We start from the raw sequence: 17023 nt of genomic DNA, 5'->3' as shown, positions 1-17023 counted from the left end.
GCCAGCAGCAGAGTGAAATTTACTTACATGAAGCCTGATTTCCAAGGAGAATGATTGGAATTGCATGAAGCCTGTTAATTAAGAGAAAAGTTCCATGCAGAATCCTTGCTTTTTTTTCCAGTAGAAGATTATTTAGGATTGTTTCAAAGTTTTCAGTTCAGGTGGTGTTGGTCACAAATTGTGCATGCATTGTGTACGTGTATGTGTGTGTGTACATGTATGTGTGCATGCATGTGCATGTTTGTACATGTGCATGCGTGCGTGCGTGTGTGCGTGCATGCATGTGTGTGTGCATGCATGTGTGCATTCGTGTGTGCGTGCATGCGTGCACATGTTTGTTCTATTGTTAATGCTTGTCTAAACAGAGACATCTCCCCTTTCGGGTAAACTTATTGGCGCCCTGGTCACAACCCTGAGCCATGATTGACACTTAAAATAAGATAAATTCTGGCAGTTTTCTCCTTCACTCCAGCCTTCAAGTGACCTTTGCTACCTGACTTCCTTGTAGCATTCAGTTAACAGGTGAGAGTGCTCCCACCAAGCCAATGCTGACACCTCAGTGAATCTCTTGTTGTGACAGCATGCTGTGCTTTGGGAACTCCTGAAGGGATTCTCATCTTGAACATTCTGTGTGTGCTGCAATTTAAATGGCAAAGGGGAAGGCTGGAAGGAAGTGTTGGGGAGGAAAAGAAAAGATTACAGTTGTAATAATGGCAGCATATGCCACAAAATCAACAAACACACAGAGCAAGGTATATTTAGAATGTGCCAGCTATTGTGCTGATATGACAATGACAGATGTTCTGCTTTTCTTAATTTCAGGGATTGATGTGGAGGTAGCCAGGAAGGAGGAAGAACAGCGAATGGTCCAGGATGCCAGACAGTGGCTAAATCGAGGGAAAGTGCAAGATGTCCGACACCCGAAAACGGGAGCAAGTGCCCTTCACGTTGCTGCAGCCAAAGGCTACTTGGAGGTTATGAAGTATGTACATCGGGCTTATGCAAAAATTAATTGTGTTCCCAGTGTTAAGTGAACAATTCAAACCCCGGCTGTCCATTTACCCAATTTTATAGAGGATTTTTTTCAAAGCAGTGTTAGAATCTTTAATATTTGGTGCCTAGTTAACATTGTTTGTCTACAAAGATTTCACTGCTTCATGCAATAAGGAACAAGGAGAACGGCAGGGACTTTTCTATGCTATAAGGAGGAAGCTTAGAATGGTTGCAATAAGGTTCTTTGAGCTGTACCAGGCTAAGAAAAGGATGGGGCAGAATAACAGTTTGAGGAATTCTCAAGCTTTATATCTGAGTTACTACTTGCTGCTCTGGGTTAGCAGTTGAGATTGTAAGACAGGGCAATCAGGAGAGTGCAGCACGCCAGCAACAGAGCATCCAGGCAATAACATATCCAGAATGGGGTCTGGCCCTGGTGGGTGATGGGAAAGAGTGCGGAAATAAGAAGATAGTCTGTGGCATTTTGATTCTTGGCCAATAATCCTCTAAATCTGTGGCATTTTCCTGAAGATCTCTGGAGAACTGCAATACTGCTTGAATCAGGAAATGAAAGGGAATAGGCAGGATGGCCTCCAGCTGTATCCTTGAGTTTTTCTTGGCTCTGATAGTTTCTATCTCCCGGGACTTGGCCCGTGGAATCTGGGTTCCAATCGAGCCAACAACGCTGACATTGTAGCAGCCTGCCCGCTCTGATGGCAGAATAGATCCTGAGAATTTCAGTCTTGACTCACTTGCTGGGGGATCCAAAGTATGAAACTGAGCAGAATAAGATTGGCTGAAGATGTGGTTATTGTACATTGTTGGGACTGCGTAGAAGAGATTTACTGTCAGTACAGCCTGTTATGGACCTGACCTGAGTGACCTTGATCAGTCAGTGTGGAGCTTTATTTATGTTGCACTTTTCTGGAGAATGCTTCATTTTGACATTGAATATAACATGTGGAAAGGCACTGATTACCTTACGTTCAGTTTCAGAGTTTGCCAAAATGTTTGAGAAAATAAATTCACTTAATCTTGCGATCTTCACTGTTTGCTCGCTCCCTCTACTCTTACTGGCAAAACTCCATGATCTTTCTGTTTCGGCTCCAAATGTATAAAGTTCAATAAACAGGATTATTCATCTAGAGAAAACTGTGGCCTTTACAATGAAGGTGCTTTCTCCTGTGCATGCCTTTAATCATGATGTCTTTATGTATCACATCTCTGTTGCTGCAGGTTGTTAATTCAGGCTGGCTTCGATGTCAACAGCCTAGACTATGATGGTTGGACTCCATTGCATGCGGCATCACACTGGGGCAAAGAGGAGGTTTGCAAACTGCTGGTGGAGAACTTGTGCAACATGCAGGCCATCAATAAAGTGGTGAGTCCTCCCAGTGTAACAATCTCTTACACTGATGATGCTAATTTCACAGAGTGGAGACCAGTTGTTGAAGTTCTTGACTCAGGTTCCTCTCTGTTGAGTTGAGTTGGTTGATGTGCTCTTATGGTATGGTATCAAGATTTACAGACTTGGAAGATCTGAGATTTCGTTCCAATATATCCTCAGGCAACAGCTAATCTGTTACAGATAGCCTCGATCTCTAGGCTAGAGAGGGGAGGAATCAGCCAGGGTTCCCAATCTTGCTCCTCAGCCAGTCACTCCTGGACAAGACCGGATTAGGCACAGCCTCTATTAATCCAGTCCCTCACACTGTTGTGCACAATGATTCTCCTGTAACATACTGAATTCCTGACTGCATCTTTACTTACGACAATCCAATTCCTTACACTTGCAGGCTTCAGAGCATTTTAGTCTTATTAGTTGTATCGGTATGAATGTGAATTTGGTTCCCACGCAGAATTAAAGCAAAGCTTTTCACCACCTTTATAAACTTGATGCCAAGGACGATTATCTGAATAATGCACTATATTTTGCCATTTTATACTTCATTAAACAAAATTACCCTCCGCTATTATTAGACCAAAGCTTGCTGGTGTGGGGCAATGGTATGCGCTGTTGAGCCTTATTTCCTGCACCCTTCTGCTCACGTTTAACTTGCCCTGTAAAATGCAAGTTGATAGCAGTGTATTGAGACGATGGGGCAGTCCTTACCCAATGAGAGTTAAGAATTGAAAAAGAAACAAAGGGAAAACAGAAGGATGGTGAATTGGAATCAGATTGGGGGCAGGAAGAGAAATAGAGAGAGTGAAAGGAAGAATGGATTAAGGGAGACAGAAAAAAGAAACAAAAGAAAAATCAAAAAATGTAATTTCAGTTTTTGTAGAATCTACTCTGGTCATGAAAGTAGGGCATCAAGAGTAGGTGGTGATGGTAAAGAGAAGGAAGCTGATTGATGTATAGAAGATTCAGGATACCTTGGTGTTGGATGGAATGGGTCGAAGGGCTCACTGGCCTTTTCTGATTCCTAATCAACTTATCTTCATATTGTGCTGCATTTTGCTGTATCACAAGCCAAATATTCCACTTCATGTTCATGTTGAAGAAGAGATAGAGTTACAGAGGTTTGCAGCATGGAAACAGGCCCTCCTGTCCATGCCGCCCAGTTTTTACCATTAAGCTAGTCCCAATTGCCCGCGTTTGTTCCATATCCCTCTATACCAATCTTACCCATGTCTTAAGTGCTTTTTAAAAGACAAAATTGCACACGCCTCTACCACTACCTCTGACAGCTCATTCCAGACACTCACCACCCTCTGTGTGGAAAAATTGCCCTTCTGGACCCTTTTGTATCTCTCCCCTCTCACCTTAAACATATGTCCTCTAGCTTTAGACTCCCCTACCATTGGGAATATATGTTAACTACCTATCTTATCTATGCCCCTTATTATTTTATAGGCCTCTATAAGATCACCCCTAAGCCTCCTATGCTCCGGGGGAAAAAGTCCCAGTCTATCCAGCCTCTCCTTATAACTCAAACCACCAAATCCTGGTAGCATCCTAGTTAATCTTTTCTGCACTCTTTCTAGTTTAATAATATTCTTTCTGGAACATGTTGAGCACTTCCCATATCTTGGCAGGTGCCTTTCTCAAAAGGCCATCTTTGACTAGGAGAACCAGCACTGGATCAGCTGTACCAGGTGAACCTTCTGTAAACTACAGCAGCAAGTGTTTGACAACAAAGACCTCTGCAAGACTTAGTGTACAGAGTAGCTGTTGTCATCACACTCGAGTATGGCAGTGAGACCGGGACTGTGTACGAATGTCACAGAAGAACGTTAGAGAAATTCCTGAAATGCTTGTGCCGCATCCTCCAGATTCAAAGGAAGAAGCTTCGAACATACACTAGTGTCCTTTCTGAAGTCTGCTCCACAGGAATTCCAGTAAAACTGCAAAATCAATTTCAATGGACTAGGCGCTGTGTTTGGATGGCCGAAAACTTTTCCCCATCAGGTCCTGTTTTCTCAATTCACAAGTAGCCAATGGTCCAGGGGAGGGCAAAGAAAACGCTTCAAAGATACTATGAAGCTCTCCTTGAAAGGCAGCAGCATTAACATGAACGAATGGGAGGATTGTTCAAAATGGCGGCAACTTGTCCAGCTGCATCATGTTTTGAGTCACAACATGTGTGGAGTTTGCACATTCTCCTCGTGTCTGCGTGGGTTTCCTCCGGGTGCTCCGGTTTCCTCCCACAGTCCAAAGATGTGCGGGTTAGGTTGATTGGCCGTGCTAAAAATTGCCCTTAGTGTCCTGGGATGAGTAGGTTAGACGGATTAGTGGGTAAAATATGTAGGGAGATGGGGGTAGGGCCTGGGTGGGATTGTGGTCAGTGCAGACTCGATGGGCCGAATGGCCTCTTTCTGTGCTGCAGGGTTTCTAAGGTTTCTAAGGAACATTTTAATGATGAGGCAGAGCGGAGGAAGAGAAGAAATAAAAAGGAAGTAAATTCTGTGCTCTGAATCTGAGTACCCAATAGGACGTCTTGCCCCATGTGCAGACCTACAACATAAGATCTACAGGTTGAGAATTGGTCTGTTCAGTTAGATGAAGATCCAGGGCAGAAACTCAAGACCCTGAATGAATAGATGTAATCATCAAATCGAGAGACAGCCTTGGCTGGTGACACTGTACCACATAGCCTATTGTTGTACAGTACGCAATGACTTTACATTGCACTGCATTAGCCTATGTTGTAAAATAAACCGTGCATATTCTCGCCTATCATCAAATTGTAGCCAGAGAATTACCTGCAGTGGCTTCTCTTCCTGCTCTTTCACCATTTGTTCTGGCATTCCCCAATGAGCTAACCATGGCCTCACAGTTTCCCCATGTACATTGATCATGCTGAGCTTTACCTCAGCACGGTGGCACAGTGGTTAGCACTGCTGCCTCACATGTCCATGGACCTGGGTTCAATTCCCGGCTTGGGTCATTTTCTGTGTGGAGTTTGCACATTCTCCCCATGTTTGCGTGGGTGCTCCGATTTCCTCTCACACGCCAAAGTTGTGTGGGTTAGGTTGATTGACCATGCTAAATTGCCCCTTAGTGTCCAGGGATCCTTGGGTTAGAGGGATTAGTGGGCTAAATATATGGGGTTACGGGGATAGGGCCTGGGTGGGTTTGTTGTCGGTGCAGACTCGATGGGCCAAATGGCCGCCTCCTGCCCTGTAGGATTCTATGATATTCTACCTTCAGCTCTCACATCCAGTACTGAACCAGCAGAAATTTCCTCTATCATCTTTGGTTCCCACCACAAACTCTGTTCCTTCGCCACTGAGTCCATCCCTCTCTATGGAAATGGTCTGAGGTTGAACCAGTCCATATGCAACTTTGGCATCATTTTAGACCCAGCGGTGAGCTTCCCACCACAATTCTGCATCATTACTAACACTGCTTTGTCTCACCTCAGTAACATTGCCAGACTCCATCCATGCCTCAACTTTTTAAAAATTCATTTACAGGATGTGGGTGTCACTGGCTAGACCAGCATTTATTGCTGAGTTGAGAAGGTGGTAGTGAGCTGCCTTCTTGAACGGCTGCAGTCCTTGAGGTGTAGGTACACACAAAATGCTGTTAGGGAGGGAATTCCAGGATCTTTATCCAGCAACAGTGAAGGAAGAGCAATATATTTCCAAGCCCAGATGGTGAGTGACTTAGAGGGAACTTGCAGGTGGTGGTGTTCCCAAGTATCTGCTGCCCTTGTCCTTTTAGATGGTAGTAGTCATGGGTTTGGAAGGTGCTGTCTAAGCAGCCTTGGTGAGTTACTTATTTTAATTGCTTTATGAATGGCGGCAGTGCCTTCATCTGGCAAGGTCTTAAGGTCAAGAATTTGTCCCCTAAACATTTTCTCCTCTTTCTTACTTCATGACAGCACTTAAAAACTAGTGCTTTGGCCAAGATTTTAGCCCTGCTCTATAATCTCCTTAACTAGCTTGGTGATGAGTTTTATCTTACAATACTCTAGTGATGTGCCTTGGGACTTTAAGATGTTAATATGCTACATAAACACAAGTAGTTGTTGTTTTTGGTTAATGTGCATCCTCAGCCAAGAGAAACAAAAATATTAATTAGTGATTTGTTGCCTTACTGTTTGGATCTTGCAACCGGACTCTCAGTTGCTTACTTGCCAACAATCGCTGTATGTCAACTTTGAGAAGTTTTTGTTTCATGTTCCATTATGTTGCTCTGTATTGCTGTATATGCAGTGTGTCATTCCATGCTATTCTGTGTTGTTGTTCGATATTGCTGTGGTGTTTTGTTTTGGTCTATATTACAATATTTACCTACACTTCAGCATTTGTTCTAGTGTTCCGTTTCGCACCATAATCATCTATGTTAGCCAAACTGTACTTTATTTCTCAATACTAATGTGTTGCTTTATACTGTGCTGCATCCTTTGCAAATATTTTTTAGTAATTCATTTATAGGATGTGGGCATTGCTGGCCAGACCCGCACTTATTGCACATTCCTAGTTGCCCTTCAGAAGGTGGTAGTGAGCTGCCTTCTTGAACCGCTGCAGTCTCTGAGGTATAGGTACACCCACAGTGCTGATAGGGAGGGAGTTCCAGGATTTTGACCCAGCGACAGTGAAGGAACGACGATATATTTCCAAGTCAGGCTGGTGAGTGACCTGGAAGAGAACTTCCAGGTGGTGGTGTTCCCAAGTATCTGCTGCCCTTGTCCTCCTAGATTGTAGTGGTTTGGAAGGTGCTGTCGAAAGGAGGCTTGGTGAATTCGCAGTGTAATATTCAGCAACCATTTCAGTAGTGAAATTAAATACTGAGTATTCAGATCAATATTATACTGAATTTTACATTTCTCACTGAATTCTGTATTGTGCTGTCTGCCTTGTCTGTATTGATGTGTGCTGCTTCATATTGCACCAAGTTGCTCTGTTTGATTTTGCTGCCCTAAAAAGATGTTATTTGTTTCATTATGTTTTTGATTTGCACTGTACTGCTCTGCTTGGCATTATGTTACTCTAAATCAGAAAATGCAAATTAGAGTATTGATGTTGCAGATGAAAACCTCTTGGAACTGTTGGCGCAGAGCACATTTGAACAGTTGCAATCAATGGTTCCACAATGGAAGCTGTTCAAAATGTAAGGCTGATGTGAGTGCCATGAAGTAAAGAGGATGGACAACAATGAAGCATTTACAATAGCAGTAAGATGGTCAATTCCAAGATAGATGTGGTTAAACCTGTAGGAAGTGATGCACAATTAAAGCATATTATTTTGCACTTGTTAAAGTTAATCTTGTGGGCTGTTTTTTTCTGTTGAACTTGCACTGTAGATTTTTATTTCATCGTTTCAACATGATGCAAAATCTGAGATGTTTCATTGATTTGAGTCGTTTGGGATCCCTGCAATTTGCGGAAATACAATATTTCTTCTGAGGTGGATGGGCTGCAGGGAATTGATAAAGCTTTAATCAAAAGAACCAGAATCCAATCCCCCTATGACTAGTCGTAAAGACTGTGTGGATAGGGAACTCAGCGGAGTTTAGAAGGATGAGGGGAGATCTCATTGTAACTTCCAGAATACTGAAAGGCCTGGATAGAATGGACGTGGAGTAGATGGTTCCATTAATAGAAGAGACTAGGATCTGAGGCACAGCCTCAGAGTAAAGAGGTGACCCTTTAGAACTGAGATGAGGAGGAATTTCTTCAGCCAGAGGATGATGAATCTGTGGAATTCATTGCCACAGACGGCTATGGAGGCCAGGTCATTGAGTGTATTTAAGACAGAGATAGATAGATTTTTGATTGTTAAGGGATCAAAGGTCATAGCGAAAAGGCAGGAGAATGCGGTTGAGAAACATATCAGCCATGATCGAATGGTGGAGCAATGGGCTGAATGGCCTAATTCTGCTCCTATATCTTATGGCCTTATGGAGAATGATTACTGCCCATAATGACTCCACTCTCCCCACCCCGGGCTGATGTATAGTGTATGTAGTAATTGCCTTACATGGGCGCAGAGCACATTTGAACAGTTGCAATCAATGGTTCCACAATGGAAGCTGTTCAAAATGTAAGGCTGATGTGAGTGCCATGTAGTAAAGAGGATGGACATCAATGAAGCATTTACAAAAGCAGTAAGATGGTCAATTCCAAGATAGAAGCACTGCAAAGGTCAAGTATCCACTCAACAAATATCAAAACTGCACTTGAGAATGGTGTCTTTGGGACGGTATTTCTTTTAAAAAGGTTTTTGCTCCAATTCCTCAGCAGGAAACAGTCATTCTCGGATTGGAGTGTGCCAGTCTCCCAATGTATCCTGAATGATAGATGTGGTTAAGCCTGAAATTGGTATGGGGATTCAGATGCTGTCTGATCTCTGGTTTCCTGAGAATTGAGCCTGACGACATTTCCAGGATACATTGGGAGACTGGCACACTCCAATCCGAGAATAACTGTTTCCTGCTGAAGAATTGGAGCAAAAACCTTTTTAAAAGAAATACAGTCCCAAAGACGCCATTCTCAAGTGCAGTTTTGATACTTGTTGAGTGGATACTTGACCTTTGCAGTGCTTCATGGTCAAGCAATGAGGGGATTAGAGCTCAGATACAAGGTGGTAATAGTTACACAATGGCAAGTATTTTGTTTGTTCAGGTGTATTCTATCGATAGGCAAGTGACAAATGTGTTTTACTGTCTCTAAAGTGAAGTGGGGAATATCGATTGTTTGCTATCAGGGAACATGGTCATTGACAGCTTTTTCCTTAATTGTAGGGTCAAACGGCATTTGATGTTGCAGATGAAAACCTCTTTGAACTGTTGGAAGAGCTGCAGAAGAAACAGGCCATTGTAAGTATTCAACAAAGAGATGTACTGACAGCTGTTTCAGGCCAGCCTGCTCTTTCACTGCCAAGTCTGATAAAGTTAGAAAGGCAATTGATATCCCTTTAAATGTTGGTTTGAGAGGGAGTGACGAGGGTGTGATCAGTTTGGATCCTATCTGATGAACATTATGATGACCCACTTCCGAACACTGCCAGCCATCCAGTAGGAGGAAACTATTGCGAGCACCACTAATGGTATAGGAAAGCCCCTTCCAAGGACTACCTTCATCACCTGAAAACAACATGGGGAAAATCCACTCCACCACCCTGCTCCCCCACCAACATAGTTCCTAAACATGTTCAGGATTACTGTAATATCTGACATTTTGGACATGAGCTAACGTTGAGCAGATATTTATTGAATATAAATTTATTTGAAAAAGAACTATGTCCTTTGAGTTCATGACTAATTTATTTCAAGCTGTTAAAGGGATTTTGGGCCTACAATGTAATAATTATATTTCGAGGCCCTTATCATAGAATCCTACAGCGCAGAAGAGGGCCCTCGGCCCATCAAGTCCGCACGGACATATTAGATACACCTGAACTTCCACCTGATCCCATCTACCAGCACTTCGTCCATAGCCCTGAATGTTATGATGTGCCAAATCTCATCCAGATACATTTTAAAGGATGTGAGACAACCGGCTTCCATCATCCTCCCAGGCATCGCATTCCAGACCGTCACCAACCTCTGTGTAAAAACATTTTTCCTCACATCCCCACTAAACCTCATGCCCCTCACCTCGAACCTATGTCCCTTCATGACTGACCCTTCAACTAAGTGGGACAGCTACTCCTTATCCACTCTGTCCATGTCTCTCATAACCTTGTACAGCTCGATCAGGTCACCCCTCTGTCTTCTCTGCTCCAATGAAAACAATCCAAGCCCATCCAACCTCTCTCCATAACTGTTGATCCTTATCAGTCTTCTCCTGCTCCTCTTTCCTCCTGGTTGTTGCGGGGTTGTCATTTTTCCTGTCAAACTGGGCAATTGTTGGCTGTTATTTGTGGGAAGAAAAAAAAAATCAACATTTCTTTTGTAATGAGATTTTCTTTTTGTGAAATTTTGGGGCGATTGTACAGTTTAAATATATGATCTGTAAGTACAACAGGAGATTGACTTTGTAGCTAACTTCGGCTGTATTTAACTTGAGGCTGCTTGATAGAACTTGGGAATCAGGAATGTTTCTCTACAATTAATATACTCTGTACCTCTCACGTCTGAGTCAGAGGTCTGTGCATTCAAATCCCATTCCAGAGATTTAAGCACATAATCTAGGCTGGCACTTCTGTGCAATACTACAGAGAGTGCTGCACTGTCTGAGGTACCGGCTTTCAGATGAAACATTAAAGCAAAGGCTCTACCAGTGGTTTCAGGTAGACATAAAAGATCCTATGACACTACATGAAAGACAGCAGGGGAATCCTGACAAGTATTTGTTCCTCAACCAATGCCTAACATAGATAATCTGGTCGTTACCTCGTGTTTTTTTTGGTGGGACCTTACTGAGCACAAATCCTACATTACAATGATTACACTTCAAAACCATTTCATTGGATGTAAAAGTGCTTTAGGATCAGCTGACGTCCTGACTCATGAAGAGTGCTGTATGAATGAATGCAAGTCACCTTTTGTTTAGCTGATTTGGAAATGATACTGTACTGTAGGGGTGGCTAGGACAGGATAAGGTTTGTCACTGACTTTGTTACAGCAGCACCACCAGCAGTTACAATTTTAACAGCACCAGATTGGAGATACAATTTCAACAGAAAGTGGGGCACAGTGGTTAGCACTGCTGCCTCTCAGCGCCAGGGACCCAAGTTCAATTCCAGCCTTGGGTGACTGTGTGAAGTTTGCACATTCTCCCCGTGTCTGGGTCGGTTTCCTCCGGGTGCTCCAGTTTCCTCTGTCAGTCCATAGATGTGTGGGTTAGGTGGATTGGTCATATTGACCTGGGTTCAATTCCTGGCTTGGGTCACAGTCTGTGTGGAGTCTGCAGGTTCTCCCTGTGTCTGCATGGGTTTCCTCCGAGTGCTCCAGTTTTCTCCCACAGTCCAAAAGACACGCTGGTTAGGTGCATTTGCCACGCTAAATTCTCCCTCAATGTATCCGAACCGGCGCTGGAGTGTGGCGACTAGGGGATTTTCACAGTAATGTCATTGCAGTGTTAATGTAAGCCTACCTGTGTCTAATAAATATACTTTACTTAAATCGCCCCTTAAAGTGTCCCAAGGTGTGTAGGTTAGGAGGATTAGCGGGGATAATGTGTGGGGTTATGGGGTAGAGTGGGGGTGTGGGTTGGGTAAGACGTTCTGTCAGAGTCGATGCAGACTCGATGGGCTGAATGGCCTTCTTCTGCACTGTGGGGATTCTATGATGTGAAGTTTATTTTTTACTGGTTAACCTGAGGCTTCAGATCTGATAAAAGCCATTTGAGAAAACTGTTGTTGTGAATGAGCATGTGATTGTCGGTCAGGTTACTGATTAGTGCATTGGGAACGTGGAAAATACCTCTTTAGATCGCATCCCTCACTACTCAATATGGAGTAGCCTTGTTGGTAATCCAGGTTTATCCATCTCCTCCTGCCTGGAAGAACACTGCCTGGGGCTGGGTCAGAATTATACTTTCTACCTGACATTGGCTGGGATCTGGCAACAGGCATCTTGCTCAACACTTTGGTGTTGAATAAGCACGGGAAGGTGCAGTGTTATGGGTTGATCTTTCCATTCTTCACCAAGGGAAACCACTGAGGGCTTAGTATCTCCTCACGATTTGCATGAGAAGATGACAAGCAATAGGGTATGAAGTGCAGCCTGTTCTTGTCAGCTTAGGCTTATTAGTTTGAGTTTCCCTTTTTCCAATGAGGAGAGGCTGCTTTTGATAGCCAGACCCGTTGTAGCACATAGGCCACCTTAGCCAGCAGTTACAGATGCCTTATGAACACCGATCCAGCCAGATATAAACAGTCAGGAGGAGAGCATCAGGAACAGTTCTAGCATTTATAGCAATTGGAAAATGGGGAATAAGTCACTGCCAAAAAAACACATTTTGAAGGATGGGGAACAGTTCAAGATAAGTGGATGATTCATTCATTTCCTAGTTAGAACATAGAACAGTACAGCACAGAACAGGCCCTTCGGCCCACGATGTTGTGCCGAGCTTTGTCTGAAACCCAGAACGAGCTATTTCCTCCCTATCATCCCGAAGTACTCCATGTGCCTATCCAATAGCTTCTTAAATGTTCCTAAAGTTTCTGACTCCACTATCCCTGCAGGTAGTCCATTCCACACCCCAACCACTCTGAGTAAAACACCTACCTCGGACATCCTTCCTATATCTCCCACCATGAACCCTATAGTTATGCCCCCTAGTTACCGCTCCATTCACCCGAGGAAATAGTCTTTGAACGTTCACTCTATCTATCCCCCTCATCATCTTATAAACCTCTATCAAGTCTCCTCTCAACCTCCTCTGCTCCAAAGAGAAAAGCCCAAGTTCCCTCAACCTTTCCTCATAAGACCTACCCTCCAAACCAGGCAGCATCCTGGTAAATCTCCTTTGCACTCTTTCCAGTGTCTCCACATCCTTCTTGTAGTGAGGTGACCAGAACTGCACACAATATTCCAAATGTGGTCTCACCAAGGTCCTGTACAGTTGCAGCATAACCCCACGGCTCTTAAACTCAAACCCCCTGTTAATGAACGCCAACACACTATAGGCCTTCTTCACGGCTCTATCCACTTGAGTGGCAACCTTCAGAGATCTGTGGATATGAACCCCAAGATCTCTCTGTTCCTCCACATTCTTCAGAACCCTACCTTTGACCCTGTAATCCACATTTAAATTTGTCCTACCAAAATGAATCACCTCGCATTTGTCAGGGTTAAACTCCATTTGCCATTTTTCAGCCCAGCTCTGCATCCTATCTATTTCTCTTTGCAGCCTACAACAGCCCTCCACCTCATCCACTACTCCACCAATCTTGGTGTCATCAGCAAATTTACTGATCCACCCTTCAGCCCCCTCCTCCAAGTCATTTATAAAAATTACAAATAGCAGAGGACCAAGCACTGATCCCTGTGGCACTCCGCTGGTAACCGGTTTCCAGTCCGAAAATTTTCCATCCACCACCACCCTCTGTCTTCTGTTAGATAGCCAGTTACCTATCCAATCGGCCAAACTTCCCTCTATCCCACACATCCTTACTTTCTTCATAAGCCGACCAGGGGTGACTTTATCAAACGCCTTACTAAAATCCATGTATATGACATCAACTGCACTACCTTCATCTACACACTTAGTTACCTCCTCAAAAAATTCTATCAAATTTGTGAGGCAAGACTTGCCCTTCATGAATCCGTGCTGACTATCCCGGATTAATCCGCATCTTTCTAAATGGTTGTAAATCCTATCCCTAAGGACCTTTTCCATCAACTTACCGACCACCGAAGTAAGACTAACCGGCCTATAATTACCAGGGTCATTTCTATTCCCTTTCTTAAACAGAGGAACCACATTCGCCACTCTCCAGTCCTCTGGCACCACCCCCATGGACAGTGAGGACGCAAAGATCAATGCCAAAGGCTCTGCTATCTCATCCCTTGCCTCCCAAAGAATCCTAGGATATATTTCATCAGGCCCAGGGGACTTATCAACATTCAGCTTATTCAAAATTGCTAGTACATCTTCCCTCCGAACATCTACTTCCTCCAGCCTATCAGCCTGTGACACCCTCTCTTCCTCAAAAACATGGCCCCTCTCCTTGGTGAACACCGAAGAAAAGTATTCATTCATCACCTCTCCTATCTCTTCTGACTCCATGCACAAATTCCCACTGCCGTCCTTGACCGGCCCCAGCCTCACCCTGGTCATTCTTTTATTCCTCACATAAGAGTAAAAAGCCTTGGGGTTTTCCTTGATCCGACCCGCCAAGGACTTCTCATGCCCCCTCCTAGCTCTCCTAAACCCCTTTTTCAGCTCATTTCTTGCTAACTTGTAACCCTCCATCGAGCCAATTGAACCTTGTTTTCTCAACCTAACATACGCTTCCTTCTTCCTCTTGACAAGACAAGTTATTTGATATTACTGCTCAGATCCATATGACATTTTAAAATATTTATCGTTTTTATCTTCCCTACTTCCCAGTTTCTCTACTAAACAGTTGAATGGGCAAGCTGCTTCCAGACCACTGCTGATACACAAGTAATGTCCCGTTTGCTCTTGCTGTGTGTCAATAATAAACAGTCCAAAGATGTGCAGTTTAGGTGGAGTGGCCATGCTAAATTGACCCTAGTGTCAGGGGGATTAGCAGGGTAAATATGTGGAGTTACGGGGATGGGCCTGTGTGGGATTGTGTTCTGTGCAGACTCGATGGGCCAAATGGCCTCCTTCTGCATTGTAGGGATTCTATCTATTCTATGTAATAAGTGCTTAGTGCCTCAACTGGCACTGATTCCAGTCACTTGGCACGAGGGTACGGTGCCTTGTTGATAGGCCAAAGAACTGAAACTCCTGCCAATTTGGAGTCAGGATACCAAGTTGGTTCCATTGAAACCCAGCTTAATGATATCTCTGTATCAGAATTTACCTGCTGTTCCCCGATGTCCACAAGCATCAAGCGGGGCGATTTGGAAGGTAGTGATTTATTGTTTGTGTAAGACTGATGTTCCATTAGGTGCACATACTGCTGGATAAAAAGTAAGGATTCTATCATTCCGAGATGCCAGTAGGATTCAGGTCCTTCCTGGCTGTGGGAAATCAGGACTTGCTTGTCCAAAAGAGTTAGTAATGGAGAAGAGCCCTCACAGACATCTGCGTCAACATAGCTCTTGCACGAATTATCAGTGAGTCTCGGGAGAACAGTTACTAAAGATGTTACTGCTTGATTCACTTCCACATTCATCCAGGCTGCTGTGTGAGTCTTCAGGTCTTCTATTCAAACTGGTCCAATTTACACAGGTTTCTCTCATTGGGGCTTATTATTGTTGTCTCAGTAACCGATATTAATGACGTCTTAGTGATTCAAAAGAGATTCTGACATCCGAGTTTGGAGCTTGGTGATCAATTTTCTTCTTAATTGCAGAGGTCAGGGTCGTTGGGTTGGACCTGAGAGGCCATCTTGAATTGAGGCCATCAGAATTCTCTGACGAAGGGTCATCCTGACTCAAAATGTTGGCTCTTATTCTCTCTCCACAGATGCAGTCAGACCTGCTGAGATTTTCCAGCATTTTCTGTTTTTATTTCAGATTCCAGCATCCGTGGTATTTTGCCCTCATCTTGAATTCTTGTTCTTTCCGTTGCTTTCCCTCTGAGTTGAGCATGTATCAGCATAGGGATTCAGCTGTGTGAATCCATTTGATTATTCTATCTCCTTTCCTCTTTGTGCTAAAAAAAACAGATAAAGATTGAGAAGGAGAAGCAAGCCAAGGCCTCTCTAATTGAAGTGCCAAATGCCTCGCAACAGCTTCCGCCCAGGACCAGGAGGTTAGTTCATACTCAGTTTGTATCCATGATTCTACTTCAGCATGTAGACTCGCTGTTTGATGAGTGGGCCCACACCCACCGTAACACCACTGGATTATCTTTTAACTGTGGGCACAATATTCACCAGTCAAGAAACTGAGCTAATGCTTATCAACACTCCTCATTTCCACCCCACCCCGCCTTCCCCTCTTCTCTCCCCACTGGAAAGTGGAAGCATTAGTACAATTGAAAATCATTTTCGGAAACGATGGTTTGTTTTGTCTTTTCAGTTTGTTGGCTGAGGTGTCTTTGTGGAATAAGAATGTTAAAATGTGATTGTCTGAGAGGAAGGCGACGACCCAAACGTGCCACAGCTCAGTATGATGGCTGACTCCCATCCATTTGTGCTCAGTTAAGAAATTTTGAATGAAACTACACCAAGTAAAGGTGAACTGTAATAACTTTGACCTACTTGTTAAAGTGGCAGGGGAAATAGCGGAGGCTGGCTGATGAAGAGATAACATTGGATTTCAAACCATAGGGAAGTGCTGACAATTATGGTGACAGATATTGAATGCTCACAGGTCTTTACTTTTCATTTGAAATCTATTTTGAGGTATTTTACTATATTTCATATTCTAATTGTTCCAATACCGTTTCTTTGTATTGTTTTAAATTGGTTGAGATTTGCTGATCAGTTTGCACTATTCCAGAGGGATGTGTGTGATCCACTCTCAGCAACTCACTGTGAGCTCCAGCTGGTTTCTTCTTAAGGTTTTCCCTGCCCCCCCCCCCCCCCCCCCTTGTCCCTGCTGTGATTTGGAACATTGATTTGCAAGGGAATCATTGAAACAAACAGAGCAAAAAACACATTTACGCTCTCTAATCGTGTGGGTTCCCTTCTTTCTAGATACCAACAGTCATAATCCTTATCTAACTTGCGCACACAGCTGACCACCTCTCCTGTCAGCATCTTGAAATGGAGCTGTGGGAAAATCAGCTCAGGCCCTTTCCATGCACCATCTGGTAACCACTTATGAGTCTGTAGTGTCCGCAGACTGGAAGGGTATGTTTCCATCTCACCAGTGGTCTACGAGTGGATTGTGTTATTGCTGGAAGAGGGGGGTAGGGTTGGATTTTGCAAAGCAAAGAAAATAAAGGAGAAAAAAATTGTTCTTGATGATAAATTGCATCAATCTTGATGGATTAGGGGTGTTTATTAATTTTTCTCTGATCTATACGGATGAAGCCAGTTTCC

At 43.7% G+C, this 17023-nt stretch overlaps 1 protein-coding gene across 10 annotated transcripts in view; it reads left to right on the top strand.

The window, feature by feature from the left end:
- LOC144498795 (protein phosphatase 1 regulatory subunit 12A-like) overlaps positions 1–17023 on the top strand; it is a 191654-nt gene that overhangs the window by 94621 nt on the left and 80010 nt on the right. For all 10 annotated transcript variants that reach the window (XR_013498754.1, XM_078220474.1, XM_078220480.1 and 7 more), the window contains exons 4-7: positions 823–982; positions 2230–2374; positions 9189–9263; positions 15701–15786. Coding sequence is in view for 9 of the 10 variants with exons in the window: in XM_078220474.1 (XP_078076600.1) it covers positions 823–982; positions 2230–2374; positions 9189–9263; positions 15701–15786 (466 nt within the window). In the remaining variant the exon portion in view is untranslated. The remainder of the gene's footprint in view (positions 1–822; positions 983–2229; positions 2375–9188; positions 9264–15700; positions 15787–17023) is intronic.

This window comes from Mustelus asterias, chromosome 9, assembly GCF_964213995.1.
Source record: "Mustelus asterias chromosome 9, sMusAst1.hap1.1, whole genome shotgun sequence".
Classification (NCBI taxonomy): Eukaryota; Metazoa; Chordata; class Chondrichthyes; order Carcharhiniformes; family Triakidae; genus Mustelus; species Mustelus asterias.
Note: the sequence above shows the minus strand (reverse complement) of the source record. Positions and strands in the feature narration are given on the sequence as shown.